Source organism: Patagioenas fasciata, chromosome 1 (genome assembly GCF_037038585.1).
Source record: "Patagioenas fasciata isolate bPatFas1 chromosome 1, bPatFas1.hap1, whole genome shotgun sequence".
NCBI classification, from domain to species: Eukaryota; Metazoa; Chordata; class Aves; order Columbiformes; family Columbidae; genus Patagioenas; species Patagioenas fasciata.
This window is the reverse complement of record NC_092520.1, coordinates 172,166,862-172,188,614: the sequence shown is the minus strand read 5'-3', so window position 1 is coordinate 172,188,614 and position 21,753 is coordinate 172,166,862. Positions and strand designations below refer to the sequence as shown.

At 39.3% G+C, this 21,753-nt stretch overlaps 1 protein-coding gene across 4 annotated transcripts in view; it reads right to left on the bottom strand.

Moving 5' to 3' along the window:
• The window catches only part of NR1H4 (nuclear receptor subfamily 1 group H member 4), a 40,627-nt gene extending 25,915 nt beyond the window's left edge, over positions 1-14,712 (bottom strand). Inside the window, exons 1-3 of one of the 4 annotated variants that reach the window (XM_071800468.1) lie at positions 14,471-14,711; positions 11,138-11,232; positions 8,400-8,539 (exon numbers count right to left, since the gene is read on the bottom strand). In XM_071800468.1, the coding sequence (XP_071656569.1) occupies positions 8,400-8,484 (85 nt within the window). In that variant the 5' untranslated portion in view covers positions 8,485-8,539; positions 11,138-11,232; positions 14,471-14,711. Of the gene's footprint in view, positions 1-4,006; positions 4,162-8,399; positions 8,540-11,137; positions 11,233-14,470 lie in introns of those variants that run through there. The other 3 variants (XM_065844104.2, XM_071800472.1, XM_071800473.1) reach the window with 3 other exon arrangements.
• Positions 14,713-21,753: the final 7,041 nt, after the last annotated feature.

The window sequence follows — 21,753 nt, the reverse complement described above, 5'->3', positions numbered from 1 at the left end:
TTGTTTTGGATTTAGTTTGAGAATAACGAGATAGCATCCTGGGATAAAGTTAATATTTTCTTCCAGTAGCTTTCCAGTGTTTGCGATTTGTAACAAAAAGAATGTAAGAACTCACTGATACCTTGGCTGTTGCCAAACGGATGAAGGACTTTTCAACTACCCAGCTGCAGATGCAGGATAGCAGCTGGGAGGGAGCATAATGGGACAGCAGTGTCTTCTAGGTGGATCAGTGAAATATTGCATACCATGAATGTCATGCTGCGTGTATAAGTGGGAAGTTGCTGGCCTTGTTATTTGATTGGAATCATCTGTGACTTTCCTACACCTGCCGTGATCTCTGCATTGTACTGGGCTCTCTGTGCTCACAGTGTCCGCCCTCTGGCATTCATTGCTGGGAGCGCATGTCCCAGCAGCGAGTATTGCTCTGTATATTTGCATAGCTTTATATATCCTACAATATTGACATTATTATTCACTCTTATTTTATTATTATTCTAGCAAATTTGTTTCCATTTCAACCCATGAGTCTTTCCTCCTTTTCTTTTCCTACCCCTGGGGAAGGAAAGGCAAGAGCGGCTGTCTGCCATTTAGCTGCTGCCCAGGGTTAAACAGTAACAATGCCGAGTCCCACTTTTATTGGAGTCAACAGCAGTATTTACAAGGAAATCATAGATTAATGTTCATTAGTGACCATTATTAAACAGTGCTTCAGAAGCACTCCAAAAATGTTATTTGCTGACATAAAGTCAATTCCCTGGCAAGCCTCCTTCACTTCTGAGGAATCAGAAGCAATGAAAAAAATGCCAACAGTTGAGGGAGCATCTGTAATGATAACAAAGAATAAAAATCTGTAGTAGGGGATTCTTTCCTCTCCTTTGTCTCACTTCAGTTAGTAACAGAAACTAAACTTTTCATTTCAACTACTTTTTCACTTTCAAGGTCTCAGGCTCTTGCTCTGCAGCCTTCTGCCCTTCCCACTTTACCGTTCTGCAGAAGCCATACAAGTGATTTGGATTTATGTGATTTCTGTACTGTCCACAGCACATCTTTGCCAATAGCAAGTGCTGAGGTCCCAGTTCAAAAATAAGCAGCAAGATGTATGTCAGGAAAAACGTGACACACAACCAGATGAGAACAATGGTGACATTTATTATTAGCAATTAGTTTAATTATGGTTGCATTTAGTTACTCCATAAGAGGCCAGGGCCCCCAGTACTGCAGTAGTAGAAGCAGAATAGCAGGAGGCACTCCCCAAACCCAAATTTATGCCCTTTATAATAAATAAAAAGCACAGACCTATGGAGACCTGAGACAAAAGACAGCGGGGGGCTCTACGGAAGAGCCTGATGGTGAAGTTACAGCTTCATGCATCAAATGTAAACTGGCACTGATAACTACCAGCTGCAGTGGTGACAAAACAAGTACAGGGTGATTACAGCAATGGGTTTAATGATTGAAGGTCTTTCCTTAATTATATTGACCATTTGTTGAGGCTTCTGCTCATTAAGACCAGTCAAGGTACCTCAGGTACAAAAACTGGTGCTGTGAGATACACAATCGTTATACAAATCATTCAGTTTCTCTTTGGAAAGGAATCTGTTCACCATGGAAACCTAAGTTGTCCCTTGATGGTAGTCACTTAGTTGATTGAGTTTGCTAAAGGAAAGTGGGAGATCCCGTAATAAAAAGAAACTGTTGATTTTTAACTTTATGCCATCCACAGGACATTCCACAAAAGCTCTGTGGCAGCCTCCTGAACTGCTTAGGCCTCTGAAAGAGCAAGAAAAGAAGGCTACACAATTTCCACTGGGAAAAAAAAAAAAAAAATATATATATATATATATATATCAGGACTTGTTAAAAAAATAAAATCAAGACTGCTAAAGAACTGCAGTACGTGCTGAAACAATATTGGATGTTTATTTAGAGAACTATAGATCCATTTGGGTTACAAATACATTTAGAATAATCTTCACAATCATTAATTCTACTCTGTTTCTGTAGGAAACAAAAAATCTGAGTCTTAATGCATGGAGTTAAAAACAGGAGAGGAAAAAAGAAAACAAAACACTACAAAACACAGTCATCCTGTATCTCCTTTTTTTCCTTATGTGTCAAGTACAGGGTTAAACAATTCATCTGAATTGAGTCCATGCTCGGTGCATTAGAAGGGGAAGGGAGGATAGGAAGGGTCCAGAGAGGCTGAGAGATCATGGTCTTGTTTTATATAAAGCAGGTTTATAGCTAAAATTCTGGGAAGTACTCGGATACGACAGTTACGGAGACCAGACTGATTTTTAAAGGTAATTAGCTTAGTGGGATTTTGGGGAGGTTTTGGTGTGGTGGTTTTTTGTTGTTGTTTGATTGTTTTTTTCAAGTAGACCTGTTTGAAGGGCTTGGTGAGTATCTGTATTTCATCCTTAGAAATCAGATGACTTGGGCTGACTCAATGAGACACTGTTCTCCACCCAAAACAGATCAAAAACAGTTGTGAATTTATTTTTTTTCCCCACAAAATTGTCAGTGAGTCTAGAATTAAACATTGAAAGAAATTATGTGCTCCAAAACATTAGTGATCTAAAATAATTCATAAAAATAATTGTTTAAAACTGCGGAGGTGTTCCATACAGATGATTTCAAAATGAAATGGTTTCATTTTTTTAGTTTAAGATGAGGCTGAAATAGAAACTAGGAGTCTTGAAGTTATTGGAACGAACTATTTCTATGACCTGATCCAAAAAGCGTGGTCTGGGCTCTGTTCCCCAGCCCTCTGTGTGCACGAGGCTTCCAACAAAAGCTCGAGGGGTTCTGCTTGCAGAGCCACACGCTGCACTGCTCTGTCCTGCGTGACATTTGAAAACCACACTGGTTTTCGGAACTATGCTTTGCGAAGTACATGTGAGTCTAGAACAAGTAGCTTCTTATCGCAAGAGAAAACTAATCTTATCTTGCCAGACGGAATGTACATATGCTTTTATCCAAATACATATTAGTACAAGTCTGAGATGGGCTGGTCTCCTGCCACTGTAAAGCATGAGCCAGCCCACTGAAATGGCCGGAGTTGCAGTAGCATGAGCAGTGAAAGTGAAATCAGAAACTAACTCACTGGAATACAGCAATATTTTACATTTGTGTGGTCTTCACTATTTTGAAACGTTTATCTGTTTTTCCTTTTGGAAGCAAACCTTATACAAACCTTAAAGAAAGACTACTTAAGCACACACAAACCTCATGTTAGTTATAACTACACATCTTTTAGGTTATGTTTAGCAAATAAAAAAACATTTCACAGAAATCTGGAAAACCTACTAATATCAAAGTGAAAGCTTCACATGGATGTGGTCCTCATTTTACAAACGTTTTTCCACATTACTCTGCTTAAGGTACCCAGTCCTCCTTGTCCCTCTTTTGCTTTTCTTTTTTTTCTTTTTCCCCCTAAAGACTGCATATAAATAAAACTTTATTAACTGAAACTCATCACAGATTTTTGCTTTTGTTCCTTTAAATTTTAAATATTTTACGGAAGACTTGAAGAAATATTTGACATAGGCTTAACCACTTGTAGAAATGAAAGGGAATTTTCCTTGTGGGAACTAAATAAAGTGTTTTCAGTTGCAGAATTACACTGAAATTACATGAGGATTGAAGGTGTTTTTATCTAGCATATTACAGAAATTACGAGAGCACATTTTAATGTAAAAATTATTCTTCCACTAATATAAAGCTAACTGAAGAGAATAAAAAAAATCTAAGCAGGTTTGAAATACAAACTTCTGGCTCTCAGATTATTCATGAAGGAACGTAAATAAGAACAAGATTCAGGATTAAGTAATTTGGAAACCATAGCATAACCATTAATGAAATCCTGATTTAATCCCAAACAACTTATTTCCAGATCTTTAGAGATCACTCGGTTTAAACAACCTCTCAGCATCCTATAGTTTCAAGAAAATAAAGCAATATCGGATGGCAAATATGTCCAAGCAAGAACACCACAATGTCCTACCTTAGGCTGTCTTCAGTCTGACCATTTCTTGAAGAAAAAGACTCTCCTTAAATTACCCAGTCCTCTCTTTTTCTTTTTTTCCCCCGCTAAAGACTATATATAAATAAAACTTCTTAACTATGCTTTGTCTGTATCCTGTTGACTTCTTTACTGTGAGAATTTTTTAAGAGTAGCAAAGGAGTGACACAGGCCAGAGGTTATGTAGTTTACTGATTAACTTCATTACAGAGGAACTTGATTGTAAATGTCTGAAACAATAGCAATGCCCATTTCCAGGGTGGATTTACCTGCATAAAATTTGGTTACCATTTAAGGGGATGCCTCCAAGTAGCCTAGCCATTGTAATTTTGTACCTATTGTGGTTTATTTACAACAAATTTTTTATCAATTAATATTTAGTAATGTCAGGTGGTTCTGTGCAATAGATTAACCACTTCAATATCACAAGAAGCATGTTTTGGCTGACTGGATTAGCAAATGTTTTTTTAAACACAGAAATGTTGTATTTTCAAATAGAGGCCGAAGTGCTCAGGCCATGCTGGACACATTTGTGTGATAAGATAGAAGAGGGTCAGAGAGATGTTCTCACTGCAAGACCAAAAGTCAAGAATCTATTCTCATCTGTGCAGCTTAAATTAATTCTCACTCTGTCCAGAGTGGGCAGGATGCATCTTCACTACATAAACTTCGTCGCTGACCTTACTCTTCTGGGCTCATGTAGCCTCCCTGTGGCTCTCAAATATTATTGTTCAATATCACAGAATCACAGAATGATTGGTGTTGGAAGAGACCTCTGGAGATTATCTAGTCTGAGCCACTTGCTAAAGCAGGTTCATTTAGAGCAGATTGCACAGGAATGTGTCCAGGCGGGCCATTTTGGTTGAGAGCACCTGTGACATTGTGAGGGCTGTGTTGAGTGCCACCACAGCACTACTGGGACAATATAAAGCCAGAAGATGGAGTTACTTGTCTCAGTTTTATGACAGCTAAGGTATGAAGGCACAAACTCCACTGAGACAGTGTTAGAGGGCAGTGTAGGGCACAAGGAGACAAACCTACCGAAATCTTGTCCATGCTGCCTTTTTGGAAACGGTACCTGGAGAAAGCCCATGTCTTAAAGGCACCTACTAAAGCAATTTAGAGCCACAGAGCAAGTTAAAAGTTGAGTGGGGTCAAGATGGACAGTCAAGGGTACTGAGCCTCTTTCATTCTTCAGCCTTTTTCATTCAGCACTGTGGATGAGCCCACTAAACTCCAACATCAGGTTTGTGATGAGAAGTATATCTGAGAACCATATGGAAGTAAATAAGCAGAGAATCAAGTCCCAGACTGCAAGATTCCTCTTATTTCACAAAATAATCTCTTTTCCAGGCTAAGATTCACAAATGACTCACACATGCACAAAAGGAAGTATCAAACAAATGCATTTTAGTTTTGCTTTGCTCTATGGTGCAACTCTCAGAGCCCCATTCATCTGCATTCCTTTTTTTTTTTTTTATCCCTCAGATTGCCATTCTGTTTAGTTTGTCTCTCTTCGTAATTATGATATATATACATGATTTTCTGTTTTAATTTGTGTTGGTTTGTTTCCTTTTGATTTGGGGGTCTGTTATGTGCCTAATTATCTTCTTTGCAGGGATGAAGCCAGATGTTGCATCATCTGCCAGGTGGTGCTAAAAACAAGTAGTTATTTAACATATCTGACGATTTTGAAGCTGTTTAATCAGTTTGGACACTTGATCTACTATTTTTTTTTTAAAGCATAACCAGAACAAGTACATATTATTTTAAAGGGAATCAGACTTTTAACCTCATCTTAGGGTACTGTTCTATGCCTACAACAATTTTCAATGTCACCTCATTGTTCTTACATTGTCAAATACCTAAGACAAGTTTAGATGTATTGCTTTCTTTTCTCCTTTGCTAGGTTTCATTTTTTGTTAATTCTTCCTTGTCCATTTCAATTCAGCTTTTTAGATTGCTCGTTCACCACAAAAAACTTCTTTCTCAGATAGGGACATGCACAATGAGGGTAGCATTTCATGTCTTCTTGTATTTTTCTGTTACATTACAAGAAAACATTTTGAGGCCATCAAAAATACTTAAAAGAGGTCTTTAGTCAAATTAAACATATAATAGTACTGATTTATCTTTCCAGGTTCTCAGGAAAAAAAAAAATCTCAGCTAAAATTTCACTTCATGTCATGAATATTAATAACTCCTATATAAGGTGCTTTCACAGAAAATTGAACAGGGATGTTATTTTAAAGGCCTGCTACTTACTTACCACATAAATGACAGTTTCAGTGAAATGTTTTATGTATTTCAGATGCCATACAAATGCAGGAGATTACACTCCACGTTTAAAATATGGAGGCATTTTTGGTGTCTGAAAATTAGTTCAGTCCCTTGTAAAAAAGGGCAAGTGATAACCATTGGAAGAAATTTGAACAAGGGAGATATGGGTATTTAACAGATGTATTGTCCCTAATATGAAAAGCTTTCAAAGGCAATTGGAAGATCTTATCAAATATCTTTTTCCAACAGTCTTGCTGTCCCAGCTGAATTGCCCTATTGCCTTAGAGCAGGGTTTGTCAGCTTCAGCACAGGGCTTTGCTAATGCACCTCAGCATCTTCTAGGTCACATCTTGTGTCCGGCCAATTTGGCACAAAGTGGAGGAGCTCAGATCAGTCTATGTCTATCATGATGGAAGTTTCCACAGGACAAATTCATGGCTCTAAAGTGAGCTGCAGAGCTCCCAGAAGTTTTAAAGTAGATCAGGATTTCAGTCCTAGATTACAGGGGTCAAAAATGCAGATTGGTAGGTGTGACACTTTATTTTTGCTCAGGATATAAAATCAGACCAGTCTTCAGCTAGATGGCCCTGTTCAGTTCAATGGGTCTTGTGAAATAAAAATGGGCTCTGACTGAGGAAGGGAAATAACAAAACAGAACAGGTCCCATGGAGACCCCTTAAGCCTCTGGGATTTCTTGTCATCATGAGTCCCTTTCCCTCACTGGGAAAACCAGAGCTGCAAGAAAGAAAAACTTGATCTTGCAGACAGATGCTATAGAGGATGCATTTTTACTTATCTGGTTTTGACCACTTCTTCAAAAACATGTTTTCTGTGAGAAGATCTAGGATGTTTCTAAATCAACTGAGTATTAAGTGGAAAAATAAAAGCAGTTTTCCAGTGAGATAGGGCGAAAGGGGAGGACCCTGACTTCTGCTCCGTTAAAGATCCTTCCTCATTTGCATTTTGAGGCTCTTCTTCTAGGGACTATAACTACGGAAGTGAAAAACTACAGTTAAAACACATTAAGACAAAAAGAGATACTTTACCTTAGACAAATACTGTTAAAATAGCAACATACATTTCCAAATACTGAAAGGTAGAAAACCTCTATTTTCTTTAAGCTCCTCTGAAACCTGCTGCAACTAGAAATCCTGAGGGTGAGTACTTAAAGTACCCTGGAATCACCATGGTGATGAGGCTCGCAGCACAATCAACTCATGATTGACGTTTCTTTTGAGAGACCTGAACCTGGTGCTAATGTTTGGAGATGCACTTAGATTTGGTTTTGAAGGTCTAAGAACACTCTCCTCATAGACTGAAGCATAATGAAAGGATAATATATTTCCAAGGTTTTTACAGAGTTTTAGTTTGCATCTTTGTAAAAGGAGACTGTTTTTTATAAAGGCTGATGTTTGTAAGCCAGTGATTTCTTTCTTACATTATATTAGAGCTGCAGTGTGTGATAAACCCTGGGACAAATGTATATTCTAAGGGACACGTAAAGAAAAGCTTTCACCCTGCTTCCTTGGGCTCACAAGCCTCTACCTGCCAAAAATGAACGTCAAAAAATGCAAGTAGTTTAAAAATATAAAATTGAGAGGCAAAATCATTTCCTAAGAGCATCTTGAAAATATGGAGTAATATTTTCAAAATGAGTAAGTCTTTCTGTTGACTCAGTTGCATACTATTTCTGATTTTTTTTCTTCAGATATGAAAGCAGAAGACACCAAATTTTTAAAGAATTTACTTTTGAGACTTGAGTGACATCCCGCAAAACAGGACCAAGTGGCCATAAAAAGCAGAAGTCAACTTAAATGAAACACAGCACGAGTGCTAAGACTCCTTCCCAATGGGACCCCTGTTACAGAAATGTCAGTTTGAATTAAATCTCCATTATGCTAGGCTCTGAATACCTATAATGGGAGACAAAATCCCTCTTCTGAAGACCTCACAGTTTCTGAGTAGCATTTCAGTGTGGATTCAAGAAGGTAGGCACATTTATACTACACATCCTTGACTTGAGATTTCAGTGAATTTTCTTCTAGGTTTCTGAGTAAAGGATAGTTTGCTATTTTAAGCTAATTTGGTGACTTACCAAACAAATGAGGACCTTCAGCAAGAGAAAATCCATCAGTAGTGGCTAGCTGATGATGTCCTATTAAATTCATTTCAGATCCCATTTATTCTTCAGTTCAGGATTAATATGCCAATTAAGAGACAGGTTGAAAGGAGATCCTGTAAGATATATTAATTAAAAAAAAAGTATATTTAAAATAAGATAATTCATTTCTGTGTTCCTAGTGCAAGGCAGGATTCAGGAGGTTGTTTCAATATTTACTGTAACAAACATTGGCTTGAAGCTACAATACCTAATTCAGCCTTTACATACGATTCTGCATCTAGTTTGTTTGTTTTTTCCTTGCTGTGGTATATTTTATTTGCCAACCTTCTGCTGTTCATTTAAAACTAAAGGCCATTTATGCTCAAACATATTAAAATATTAACAGAGTGAAGCACTGACCTGACCTGCTGAGGGTACACTTCCAGGGACTACCAGGTATTTACATTATTTTTTCCATCACCCTTTCAATTTTTAATTTTTTTTTTTCTTACTGAAAAAGTGCAATTTATAGTTAGGTCAGAAGAACCAAGCCAGGAAACTTGAGTTTAATTTCCAGTGACTGCCCTTTGTCTTGCCTTCAGTAATTACTGTCTAAAGAAGATAAATGGTGGCAAAATCAGAAAGCAAAGCCTTGGTCTAATAACCAAGCTAGCCCACCCGTTCCCTTTGGCATCTGAAGCAGCTGTACAAGTCTCTTGCTTGGGGAGGTTGGGAGATGCTTGTTGCTGCTCACCAGCATATTTCCCAGACAGTCTGATGGAACAGCTTTCATCGCCTGAGCCTGATGGCAGCACTGTACCCAGGTCTTCTCCTCCTTGCTCCAACTGCTAGGCTATTAAATAAGAGGCAAGAGACTGGCCATTGCCTCCTACTTGAGCAGAGGCTACAGCTAGAGCAGCACTGCATCCAGAAGAAAGGCCAGCAAAATCTCCTTTGCCCAGATCTGACACATGTGGGTGGGATGGGGCAACTCAAGACTGCATTTAGGTTAGGACCATCAGCTACAGGAGAACATACAGTTCCGACAAGAAGATGTCTCAGGGCTTTATGCAGACACCAGGATTCTGCAACAAGTTGACAGAAATCTGTTTTGCTTAGATTTATATTCTTAATTCTTTATTGGGTTTTATTCCCATGGGACTGTCCCTGGGACTGTGTTTCCACTCACTGAAGGCGTTTCACAGTTATAGTCCAGTCTGCTTCCCAGTGAGGGCTCAGCATGTTTCTCAAGCAGAAGTGAAGTCATCTGACAAAAACGTGAAGGCAGCAGGAGGCCCCAGTGCTGAGCAGACTGAGAAGTAGCTTGTGAGAGCAGCAAGCACGCTGTGTAATTATATTCAGATTTATCCATAAGGATTCATTAAGTTCTTTCTTAACATAAACAAAGGCCTTCTAATTAGACAGTTGCATTTTAAATGTCTGCCGACAGATAATTTAAACAGTTTACTCAGAAATGTCAAAAGCTACTTGTATCACAGACCAGATAGGGTTCTTGTGGAAAATAACATGTAAACACACAGTCTCAAATCTAGCACAGAAACGCAGTTTTGCAACTGCAAAAAAATCCACATATCTTGGGATGGGCTTTGGGGAGCAGCCCAGCCACCCCCATAGGCCCAAGTTTACTCCCAAACATTTTACTGCCTCGCCACCACATTTTCTGGGGAAGGTATCTGCTGTGCTCAAGAGGTTGATATGCCCATATGGCTTCAAAGGTCTTACAATTCCTGACAGCCAGTTTTCTCATGAACTGCCCATGACAGACCCTTGGAAATGGATTCATCCTACAGCCCATGGATTCTGCCATGAGAGAAAACAGTAGCACAGTCTGGACACTTATAATGGTCATTAAGAGAAATGTCAAAGTGATGCACCTTCAGAGGGCTTCTGAATGTTTATCTGGATTTTCTCAATGAATATCAGAGAAAAGAGGCCATCTCCACCCTCTCCTCAAGTGCAAGCTCTTCGATAGCTTTCTTACACCTCATGGGCGTGCAACCCTCGTAGTTCCTTGCAGGATTAGCTCTCCCTGCAGCCAGACTTGAAGACTACATTTCATCACTACTAATACTTCTCCTGTCTCCTCCACAGACTCTATATGAGGAGCGAACACTGCAACAGCTAAAATGTTGGCATTAGAATTGTGGATTCCATATGTTCATACAGAGCCTTGAGTTTATCTTCTTAGGGAATTCTGGATGTCATATCAGAATATTTTAAAGACCATCCCGAGAAGACATCCATTCCTAAGTATTTTGATATACAGTCAGACTTTTTATACATAGCTTCTTAGCTCGTAAGGTATACATCATACACCTGTGTAGGCTGTACTTCAAATAGGGAGAAAGAAAGCAACCTGCATTTTTAAACACCAAGATAGTGTTTGTGGTTTTACACTCTCTTTGAATAGTATATAAATTTGTTTCTTGTTCCTTTGAGGCTATTCCATTTAATGTGTCATTAGATAATGTCACTCTTTAACCTCAAGATAGATTTCTTAGAATCTATTATACTTTACATACACACAAAACCCCCATGGTGTTATAAAAACTGCCTTGCTTATATCAAGAAACTTGAGAATATATTTGTCACAACCTGTGAGTACACTAGGACATTACAAGTTTTGTAACTTTATCTCTCCTGTCACATTAATTTTGATCTGCATAGATTCAGTTTGAGTCAAAGGTTCATTATGATTTTACAGTTCCCACCTTTTTTTAATACTTCATTTTCTTTAATGTATTCAGCTGATGTAGACCATTTACTGGATTTCATGGAAGGAATTAATTCTATCTTCTGGGGATATCTGCAAGGCACAAGACATGGTCACCATTAAAAAGGAAGGAAATATATATTCCATTACATGTAGCTTTTCTGCTGTAAATTTTCCTGAACACTAAACTCTTCATTAAATACTCATTGACATTTTGTGTTGATTCTTCCTCTTTCCAGCCTACTGTGAACTGTCTATCATATATCACATTTATCCAATTAATTTTACCAGTATTTAAGAGCAGCAGCTACTGATTTCCAGATTTCAGAGGCACAGCAGATACACAATATAGAGCATTTAAGCACCACTTATTTGACACTGTGTTCAAGTCTGGGAAATAGTATAGACCACCATAAGACAGTGTCACAAGGCATCACAGACCCAGAGGCAGACTCCACTTTCAGAGACCTGGTTCCACAATGCACACCCCATCATTAGCCTCTTCTCAGCCTAATCCTCCTAGGCTGTTGCTGTGGTTAAACAACTGTGGTCGCAGCTGCCTGCAGCTCCCATGGAGCAACTCCAGAAGTGTTGCTCTGACCAGTGGGATAGCCACAATAGACATACAGAGGCACCCAACTTGCCAGCAACACAGCCAGGTGACAAAGGGGACCATTTGCACCACCTGCCCACTGGACCTCTCAGCAGAGGTTTCTTTCCAAAGACAGAGAGTTCAGATTTGGGTTTTTTTCGCTGGTGACATAAAGCTAAGTCATCTCAGCTTCCAGTGTAAGTTAATCTATGAGAACTGAGATCAGTACTCACTCTCTTAATTCTGATTTAATTATTCACCAAAATCACATAATAGTGGAGTGCTTCTTGATATTCACAGGCATCTTTGGTATGACTAAACATTCATAGTTATTTCTACGTCATGCTTGCTTCCTCACATGAAGTTCATCTTTTAACTACTTCTATCAAGACAAATCTAGACTTTCTTAGCCAACTTGACTGATACTCAATCCTGAGGTGTAATGAAGAAACGCATCACATAGGTAAAAGCTGAAATAAAGGCAGTAAGTGCACAGGAGATCATTATTGCCCTCCAAAATAACACCAAAGAAAAAGATCGGTATGTATGGAGTAAAGCATATGCCAAATTGCTTGAGATTATTTTCATAAATTGCATTTTAGGAGCTCTGAATTCCATAAAATTTTATTACATGCATCTTTTAGCATACCTCAGAAGTCAATAAATGCATGTTTATGTATTCTATGTTTAAATGAGAAAAATGAAATTTATATTATTATATATGTGACCTGTTCTTTCACTGTATGTATATGTATGCATGTTTATTCAGCTTTCTTATGGATATTTGTTCATAGGTGTATACAAATCTATATGTATACAAATATGCATGTCTGTGTGAGTTTCAGATTTATCATGGATTCTTATCAGTGGACTACCTCTGACCCTTCTATGACCAATAGTAAAGCTTCCCCTAACTTCTGTGTAAGCAAAGCCAAGCCTCTTACTAAAATCATTATAGTTAAAGTGAACTGGATTCAGTGAAAGACAAAAGCATTTTAGCCCCATACTTTCAGTTAATGTAAAAATAGGTTTGATCATCAGGAAAGCTCCATGGTAGTCTAATTGTGTTTTACCTTCAGAAGAAGAATGACCAAATCTCTTTCAATTACTCAGTAAAGGAAAATATGTTGAAACACTGGCAAAATTGTTCACAAATATTAGTAAGATACATTTCTCTCCTCTGTCCTGTAATATCATGCTATTCTTTACATATCTGTCTGCCAATTGCTCAAAGAGAAATTTCAGTAACATCATTAATCTATGATTCGATCCAAACACTGTTAACATCAGTGGGAAGATTCCCATCTAGTTTGCAGGCTTTTGATCTGGCCTCATAGCCTTTTTTTGTAAAATATTTAATGTAGTGCCTCACTTATTTGAGCGGTGCTTCTTTTTATTTGCTTGCTTGTTTGTTTTAAACTGTATCAAAGAGACATGAAAGCATTAAGAATGTTTGTGCTCCTTGTTTCTAGCCTTTTGCTGCCAGATCGTTCTGACATGGATGGCACCACAGGCAGCTACACAGCAACTGATGCAAAAATACAAGCAACTATATGAGCAAGTTTGAGAATCAGAGGCAGCACCAGTGTTACTGTGTTTGTTTGAAATTTACTGGTTAGATTTTTTAAATGTGATATTAAAAATCAGAGGAGCAAAGAGACAGAGGAGACAAAAAATATAGGATATTCTTACAGCTTATTCTGAAAGGAAAACTTGTATCTTTAAGTCAGTCACAGGTAGAACTGAAAACTCAACCAAAAGTCTCAGTGACATTTCTGTAGGTAGGCAAGTAAATGCAAAGAGTGAGACCAGCTTCTGGCAGTGTCTGGGATGACCTGCGGAACACCATTTCTGTTTTCCTTTCTCCAGCATCTTTTTCCTGTCTCACCTGATAAAACTGCAAACCCTCCTTTTTTTTAAACCTGGTTTTGGACTCCCATTTAGCCTAGTGGGATCTCAATCTAGTTTGGGATCTCTAAGTTGTCTCTAACACAAGCCATAAAGTTAACAAATAATAAACATAAATGAACAAAGCAATAAAAATATCAAAACCAAATGTGTCCCACTGTGATTATAGGTCTCTGAAGATAAATGGCCAGCACAAACACTCAGAATAAATGGAAATTTTCTTGAAAACTGTCAATGGATTCTAATAGTAATCGCTTGAAATATTAAAACCTTTTTTGCTTGTTCTAGTTACATGAAATCAGTGAAGTTCTGGACTTCAAAAAATGCACCTGGAATCTGTACACAAAACTGTCAGACAAAGAAATTACATCAAACAAATATAACTGTTCTATTCTAGATTGTCCTCTGTTCTCCCAATAATCACATTTAAAACATTTTCTGTTCCTAAAAGGATAAAAAAATTAACAAGCTGATGCACAAAATTAACTAGATAGTCTTATTACAGGAAAGACTCGGTATCAAAATTACGCTTTCTTTTCCAGAGACACAGAGACACAGAAGTCAGCTTTCTAAAGACAAATTCCAACACTGTCATTATTTTTTATGACCTTAACATTTTTCCCAAGTGGAATTCCTGCTGTTGTGCCAGTTTTATAGAGGAAATCACTACTTCTTATATTATTCTTCAATAAAATACTAGCTTAATAAAAAAACTCTTTTTTCCTTTTTATGGTCAAAAATCCATTAACATCCACTAAATAACTTCGGTGAAAAAATTGCTTTTATACTATACAACAGCAAGACCTATCAATTTAAAGAATCTTTACTTACTGTCCTTTTCTGGAAGACTGCGGATGGCAGGATGTAAGACAGTTCTGCGTTCAGTTCAGTATCCTAACGATTCTCACACAGGAACATTTTTGTTTTGTTATTTTTTTTTTTTAGGTTTAGCAGAAGCCTGTAGTGATAACACAATGAATCAAAGCTTGGGCTCGTTGGCTCTGTGCCCTAGTGGACAAGGATTACTCATTAACAATTCCTTCTTTGCGAAACTCTCCAAACACAGGCTGCATTAAAATCTTGCAAATCCCAGCTTGTCCCTCAGCACTGAGATTTGAGGTGCTCATTAATACTCTCTCTGGGTACAAGGCGGAAGTTGGCTAAAAAGTGCGTTGAGAGCACCTTGTTGCTGATTATAACACTTTTGGTATACATTTTTATGACAATGTCTGTCCCACCCAAGGAGCCCAGATATTATTCCAAGACATATAGTTGACTTCTAAGTATTTCTGTCATTTTTTAGAATTTTGAGGGGAACTGAGCATCACAATGAGTACTGAAGAAGCAGAAAGGGCTATAAATTATTATACAGTATCATAGGGATTTGGGGACATTGAAGTTCGGTTCCTGGATCTGCCACACATTCTAACGAACTGCATCATTTTGACTTGGGCTCATTCCATAAAGATTTAGGCACGAAACTGTGAGGTCCTTAACTTTAAACCTAGTGTACTCATGCACTTTTTGTGCACAAGGGAAATAAATTGGTACCTGTAGATGGTGAATTACACCTTTGGTGGGCTGCACGGCATCTGAAAATGCTCCTCTCTTGCCACTGACAGAAAGGGAGGCTTGAAACACTACATTCCTTCTTACCCAGTACAGGAATTTGAAGTAAAGCAAAATGAATCCGGGGTGTTCTGTTTCAACATCCCACCTACACAGCAAAGGTAATCATTTCTCGTTTGCATTGCTAAACATATCCAGTGGGGATGAGGTGATCTAGCAGTGGTATTGAGGCAAATTCCAGCCACAGGGGACAGCTGGCAGCATCACTCATGGTAAATGAGTTCACATCTCCCACATAGTATATGCTCTCCGTCCTTCTGTATTTACACTGTCTGATTAAGAATGAATACACAGAGGCACGAGCTGTACCTCCTACTCCAGAAAAGAGAGCATTGGACAGCAAATACAGTCCTCTCTAGGAGAAAGGTGACAGCTTCTGGCCTTGAAGTTATCGAGAGTAAAATTCCCTCTTTCCACGAGTTTAAGAGAAAAAAAAAAAAAATTAAAGGCTGTATTCATCCTCAAGCTTATATGAAGGAAACTGAAACTGTCTTTCTCTTTAAAATGTAATTAATAAAGGGTCTTCCTCAAGTGTTCTTTCCCTTGCAAATTCACCTGGTAGCCAGCCAAACACACCTGGTATTACAGGTTTCTGAAGAGATCAATGATGCCATAAGGCTGACACTGGACATTAGTGCTCCCTCAAGGGGGTACTGTTTTCAGAGATTTTTGCCTACAGTTCATTCCAACAGGCACTGGCCATACAATAAGTACATTTAGATCCAAGGTCCTCATTTCTGACTATCTGAAAGCCATCACTTCTGTAAATGATGAGATTTCTGTTTTACAAATTCATATTTAGCAAAACCGTCAAAGTGCCTTCAAGAAAGAGCATTCTTTCAAAACAAGCCTACCCAGAAGAGACACGTGATTTCCACAACTGAAAACATGCTAGCATCCCATCTGACACCTTCCAATAAACATTCACTCCAGTGGTACCTTGGAAACCCATGCTAAAAAAAGTCCTCTCTCTTCGCAGAATGTTTGGGATTGGAAGGGACCTCAAACATCTAGGAACAACCAGATGAGGTTACACAGGAAGGCATCCAGGCAGGTTTTGAATGTCTCCAGAGTAGGAGACTCCACAAGTCCCCTGGGCAGCCTGTTCCCATGTTCTGTCACCCTCACTGAGAAGAAGTTTCTTCTCAAATTTAAGTGGAACCTCTTGTGTTCCAGTTTGAACCCATTACCCCTTGTCTTACCATTGGTTGTTACCAAGAAGAGCCTGGCTCCATCCTCATGACACTCACCCTTTATATATTTGTAGACATTAATAAGGTCACCCCTCAGTCTTCTCTTCTCCAAATCAAAGAGACCCAGCTCCTTCAGCCTTTCCTCATAAGGCAGACGCTCCACTCCCTTAATCATCTTTGTTGCCCTGCTCCAGACTCTCTCCAGCAGTTCCCTGTCCTTCTTGAACTGAGGGGCCCAGAACCGGACACAATATTCCAGGTGTGGTCTCACCAGGGCAGAGGGGAAGGAGAACCTCTCTTGACCTACTAACCACCCCCTTCTAATACACCCCAGGATGCCATTGGCCTTCCTGGCCACACAGGCACAGTGCTGGCTCATGGTCATCCTGCTGTCCACCAGGACCCCCAGGTCTCTTTCCCCTACACTGTTCTCTAGCAGGCCATTCCCCACTTAAGCTGGAACCTGGGGCTGTTTTCGCTCAGATACAAGACTCTACACTTGCCCTTGTTATATTTCATTAAATTTTTCCCTGCCCAACTCTCAGCCTGTCCAGGTCTCGCTGGATGGCAGCACAGCCTTCTGGCGTGTCAGCCACTCCTCCCAGCTTGGTGTCATCAGCAAACTTGCTGACAGTGCACTCTATTCCCTCATCCAAGTCACTGGTGAATATATTGAATAATACTGGCCCCAGTACTGACCCTTGAGACACTCCACTAGATACAGGCCAGTCATCCTGAAGCCAGTGATGGGATTTGTCTCTTACCAGCTGAAGAAGTAGAGGCCGAATAGAGCCAATAGTCCAACAAATGTCATATTATGTCTCATGGGGTTTTCTATCTCTTGATTGCTTCTGCTTCTGAAGATCTTAAATCCCTTTTTCAGCATTCAGCCTCCTGCAACATTGGTCCTAGGCAGTTGGTGGCACAGAGCAGTTGTGTTTTAGAATTGTCGAGAGACCAGCCTGCAATAAATGTTCTTCCTTCCTCCAAAAGTATTTTCCTTTGTGTGGATGCTGTGTGTCAGACAGTGAAGAGCTCATTACAAAAAAAGCAGAATTTAATACCCTTATTCACTAACAATAAAATACTTTTCCTTTTTCTACAATATTAAAGAGGCAAGTGGCAAAGTTGTGCTTTGTCTTCTAATCAATACTTTCAAGACATTGGCAAAAGCAAAAAAAGAATCCACATGATCAAAAGAGGGGATGTTGCCTGTAGCAACGACATGTGGCATTATGAGTTCAAACCAGGTGTCTGATGTGCAAATGAAAATTGAACAGAAAGGAATTAGAGCAAATCAAATCTATCTTCTGTAGTATTACAAGAGACTACCTACACAGCATCAAGGGAGAGAAGAGGAAGATAAAAGATGCAAATACAGTTACTTACAAATAGAATGTCTTTTGTAAAATAGCATTACAAGCTGTAATTTTTAAGATTTCTGAAACTTAATTAACATCCTAAAACTTCTCAGGACAATACTAATTTTACTTCTGTAACTGACAAATAGCATGTTCTAAAATGCATCCATGCCATTATCAGTGCAAATACATGTTCAGTTACAAAAATAGGGACATAGACAACATTCAGGGCTAGAAATCTGTCTGCCTAGAAAATACTGCTTCATACAGTCCATGAAAGAATCGTAAGTTTTGTCATAGCTCCCATTAGCTCTTTCTCCTGCTCCTCTGCCTTTTTTCCACACTTGCACTGACAAGTTAGCTCCTTGGCCTCAGCCATGGAAAGGCAAGACAAATCCTGGCAACAGAGAAGTTTGTCATCAAAAGTGTGGATGGAAAAAATCTAGCACAAAGGGAGACAGGAGGAAAGGAAGAAAAGGTAGGTTGGTCATTTGTCTTCAACATTTCCTTCTCTTCACACTTCCATGAACCCACCACTACACATTAAAAAAAAATGAAAGAGATACACCCACAAGTGAACAGTACCTTCTTTTCGCATAGAAAATCTTGTCAACATCTGTGCAACTTTCACCTGCAGCTTTTCTTTCATCCCTGCATGACCCCTTATTCATCATTGCTACTCAGAGGACATCCATCATCTACACCACGTTGAGTGATGGTCTGTCTCCACAGACCAACCATTTCTTACTCTTAGTCATTCTCAGAAAAATCACTATTTACCTCTAATGAGTAAAGGAAGCTTTTCATTTCTTGAAAGATGACCAAAATTATCACCAGCTTACAATAAATTTTATCATATGAAGATAATTAAGTAATCTTAATAGATAAGGTTGCTTCTGTATCAGCTAAAAAAATAAGAAAGGAATATACTGCAAAGTTTCAGTGAGTGAGCTCCAGTAGCTGTTCATATTTTTTTTCTTCTACGTTTCAAAAGCAGAGGAATAGCTCCACTTTTAAGATTATTTTATCTAATTCAATAAGTCTTTCATTAATCAGAGCCGCTTTTCTATAAGTTGCTCTCAGATCATTCAGTTTCCTAATAGCGTAAAATTTGTTCAACAATCTTATGCTGTGCTCTGATGAAATCCAACGGTCTGTCTTTATCACTTGCATATATAAAATGGAGTGTCATTAAGTGTAAAATCACCATGGAACAATCTGTCCTAAGAGGGGTAATTCCCCCCTGATGTCAGGCAGTTAATAGTTAGCCAACATGCTCTAGCAAGAGCACATGTGTTATTAACAAGATACCATCTTACAGCTGCCTGGGTGCGAGAGCTGAGCATATGTGGAATCAATCATAGTATCAGATACTAAACTTCACTATGGGGAACTTGGTCTACCTCCCTCTAGCTGACTTCAACTGAAATTTAGAATGTGTTTTTCTATAAATAAATTCTGCTTAGTCCACATTAGAATTCTCTCATTATTTTACATTTTAATTAAGGCACTGATATTACATGCTCTCTTTTTTTCTTCCTGCTAGGGGTTAAAAGTTCAAAAGTTCCTAGAGGAATCACAGGTTTAAGTTAAAATACGTTAGTACTGTATCAGCTGATAAGAAGTTATCCTAGAGGCCTCAGAGTAAACATATACTTTATTCTTCCCATTTTTTTTTCCTCTTGACATTTTGATGTTATACAGTATAATAGTGATTGGGTTCAATAAGGGTTCGGCTTCATTTGTATAAATATTTGGAGAGATAAAAATATCATGAAATGTTGATCTATTCCAGTAAATGGATGCACTGTCCTTTCATTAATAAGTAGTTCTTTTAAACTAAATGTCAAAGGTGACAAGGGAAACATTATTAAAAAATAAATATTGGGATAATGTTAGTTGGGCTTTTGAATTGCTAAAATATTCACACTAAGTAAACTCATTCTGCAAACTTTTAAGCCTCTGCTTGATTCTCATACTGCATCTAGTGCCAAGAAAAAAAAGTACATTTAAAGGACCAGTTCAGTGGCTAGCAAAACCATTTAATTCAGTAGGGGAGAGGAAAAGTAGTCTAGGCATCATAAGAACAGACAGCATAAGCCATTGGAGGTGCAGGAGGAGCCTCTGTAATGCCATTTGGCAAGCCAGAGTCACTGTTAGCCTTTTAAATCCTCCGGTTTTGACTTTATTGTTCTAGAGGAGACTCTACCATGCTCTGAAGCACTGCAGGCAGATGACTGCTCTCATTCCTTATCAAGTGGGAGGGCTGCAAATCAGGCATCAAACCCCAGACAAGTACTCAGAGGAAAGTCCAGGGGAACTGCTCCATCCTGCCCCAAGAGGTCCATGACCACCCAGGGAACTGGGGGACATTACACACTCAGCAGCTGATGGAAAGCTCATTGCACCTACCCATCCATCCAGGAGGAGGGAGAACATCAGATTCAGCCACAAGGAATCATGCAGGACTCAGTGTAGAAGAACCTGCCTTCTTTCTTCTACAAGGAAGACAGTTGTGCATCAGGAAGGAGCTGGAGCAGGGTTGCTCCATGAGGAAGCTAAGCCAGGAGCTAAGGACAGCCCCACTATCATGGCATAGCCCCACAGTGTCTAAGTGGGGCCAGAGTGCTGATAGCAACATGCCCAGAGGAGGCAAGGAGGCCACCCAGGGTTCAGCCGAGAGCAGCAGGAAGAGGTAGGGCCAGATGCAGGACTGGAGACAGACTACCTGCAGAACCAGCCTGAGGTCCACCCAAGAGGCAGAGCAGAGATGGGACTGGAGATAACACAGGCTATAACTTATACCTGCAGTCCACCTGTGAGAAATCTACCAGTAAGCCAGGACATAAGGAGGCAGCACAAAACATCTCTCTCTTTTTGATGCTAAGAACTAAAGGTCCAGGCTTGAGCTTAAATAGTATCCTGAATCCATGGGCAGTGTGTGTGGGTGGTCCCAGGTGAGGCTGATCAGGACTGTTAAAGCTTATTAGTGTCCTCAGGACCTAATGTATAGCTGCTCTCAAGGATTTTGTTGACTCTTTCTTCTTCTCTATCCAGAATTTGGACAAATGGTGAACACACTTATGGTTGCTTGTGGTGGTCAAGTGGAGCAGCAGCAGGACTAGAACCTTAATGTCCAGCTTACCCTGGAAAGGCTGAGATATCAAAAAGTCAATGTCACAAGCTCAGCTGAAGAGTACTCATGACTCCACACAGCCAAGGAAAACTGAAAGGGGCTGGAAATAAGATAACATTGGGTCCTGGACATAGATATGTCCATAAATATGACTGTGTTGGTGGAGCCCTTCCCACCTCATTGTGGAAGATATCAGTAGGATAACTGGTGCACAGCTCCTAGGCATATTACATCAAAGAGCTCTGAAATGACCCCGGTTCTCCTAGGACAATTGTCTCCTTAGCTATAAAGGTGCAAAAAAAGCACGAGGTACTTACTGCCATAATTAACAGTAACAAGTGAGCAGGCAGTGCCCCTGTAGTAGGGGCTAAGAAACACAGGGGTGAAATGGAAGAGAGTGGGGAAGACCACAGACAACTGAGCAGAGGATCCTTATTTCAGGTACTAAGGCCCAGGTCAGTCAGATCATCATCTTGGTTTCCACCTAGGAAACAGCTGGTGCTGAGGATAGAAAGAGATCTGAAGACCAAAGAGAAGTGGGGTGGTTGAAGGAGAAGCTAAGGGGATGTTGTACAATGGCTCTCGAGAGAATGAAAGGATTTTGCTTCTTTTCCTTTCTTTCCTGATCTCCAGGTTACATCATTGCATTCTGAAAACAAATTCCTCCCCTTTTTGGAGGAAATAATTAAATGCAATATAAAGTTCATGAAATTCAAATAATACAAATCAAGAAACGCAGAGGTTACTCATCTCATTGAATTATTAACTTGGGCTCACTCTTAAGAAGAGCTTCAT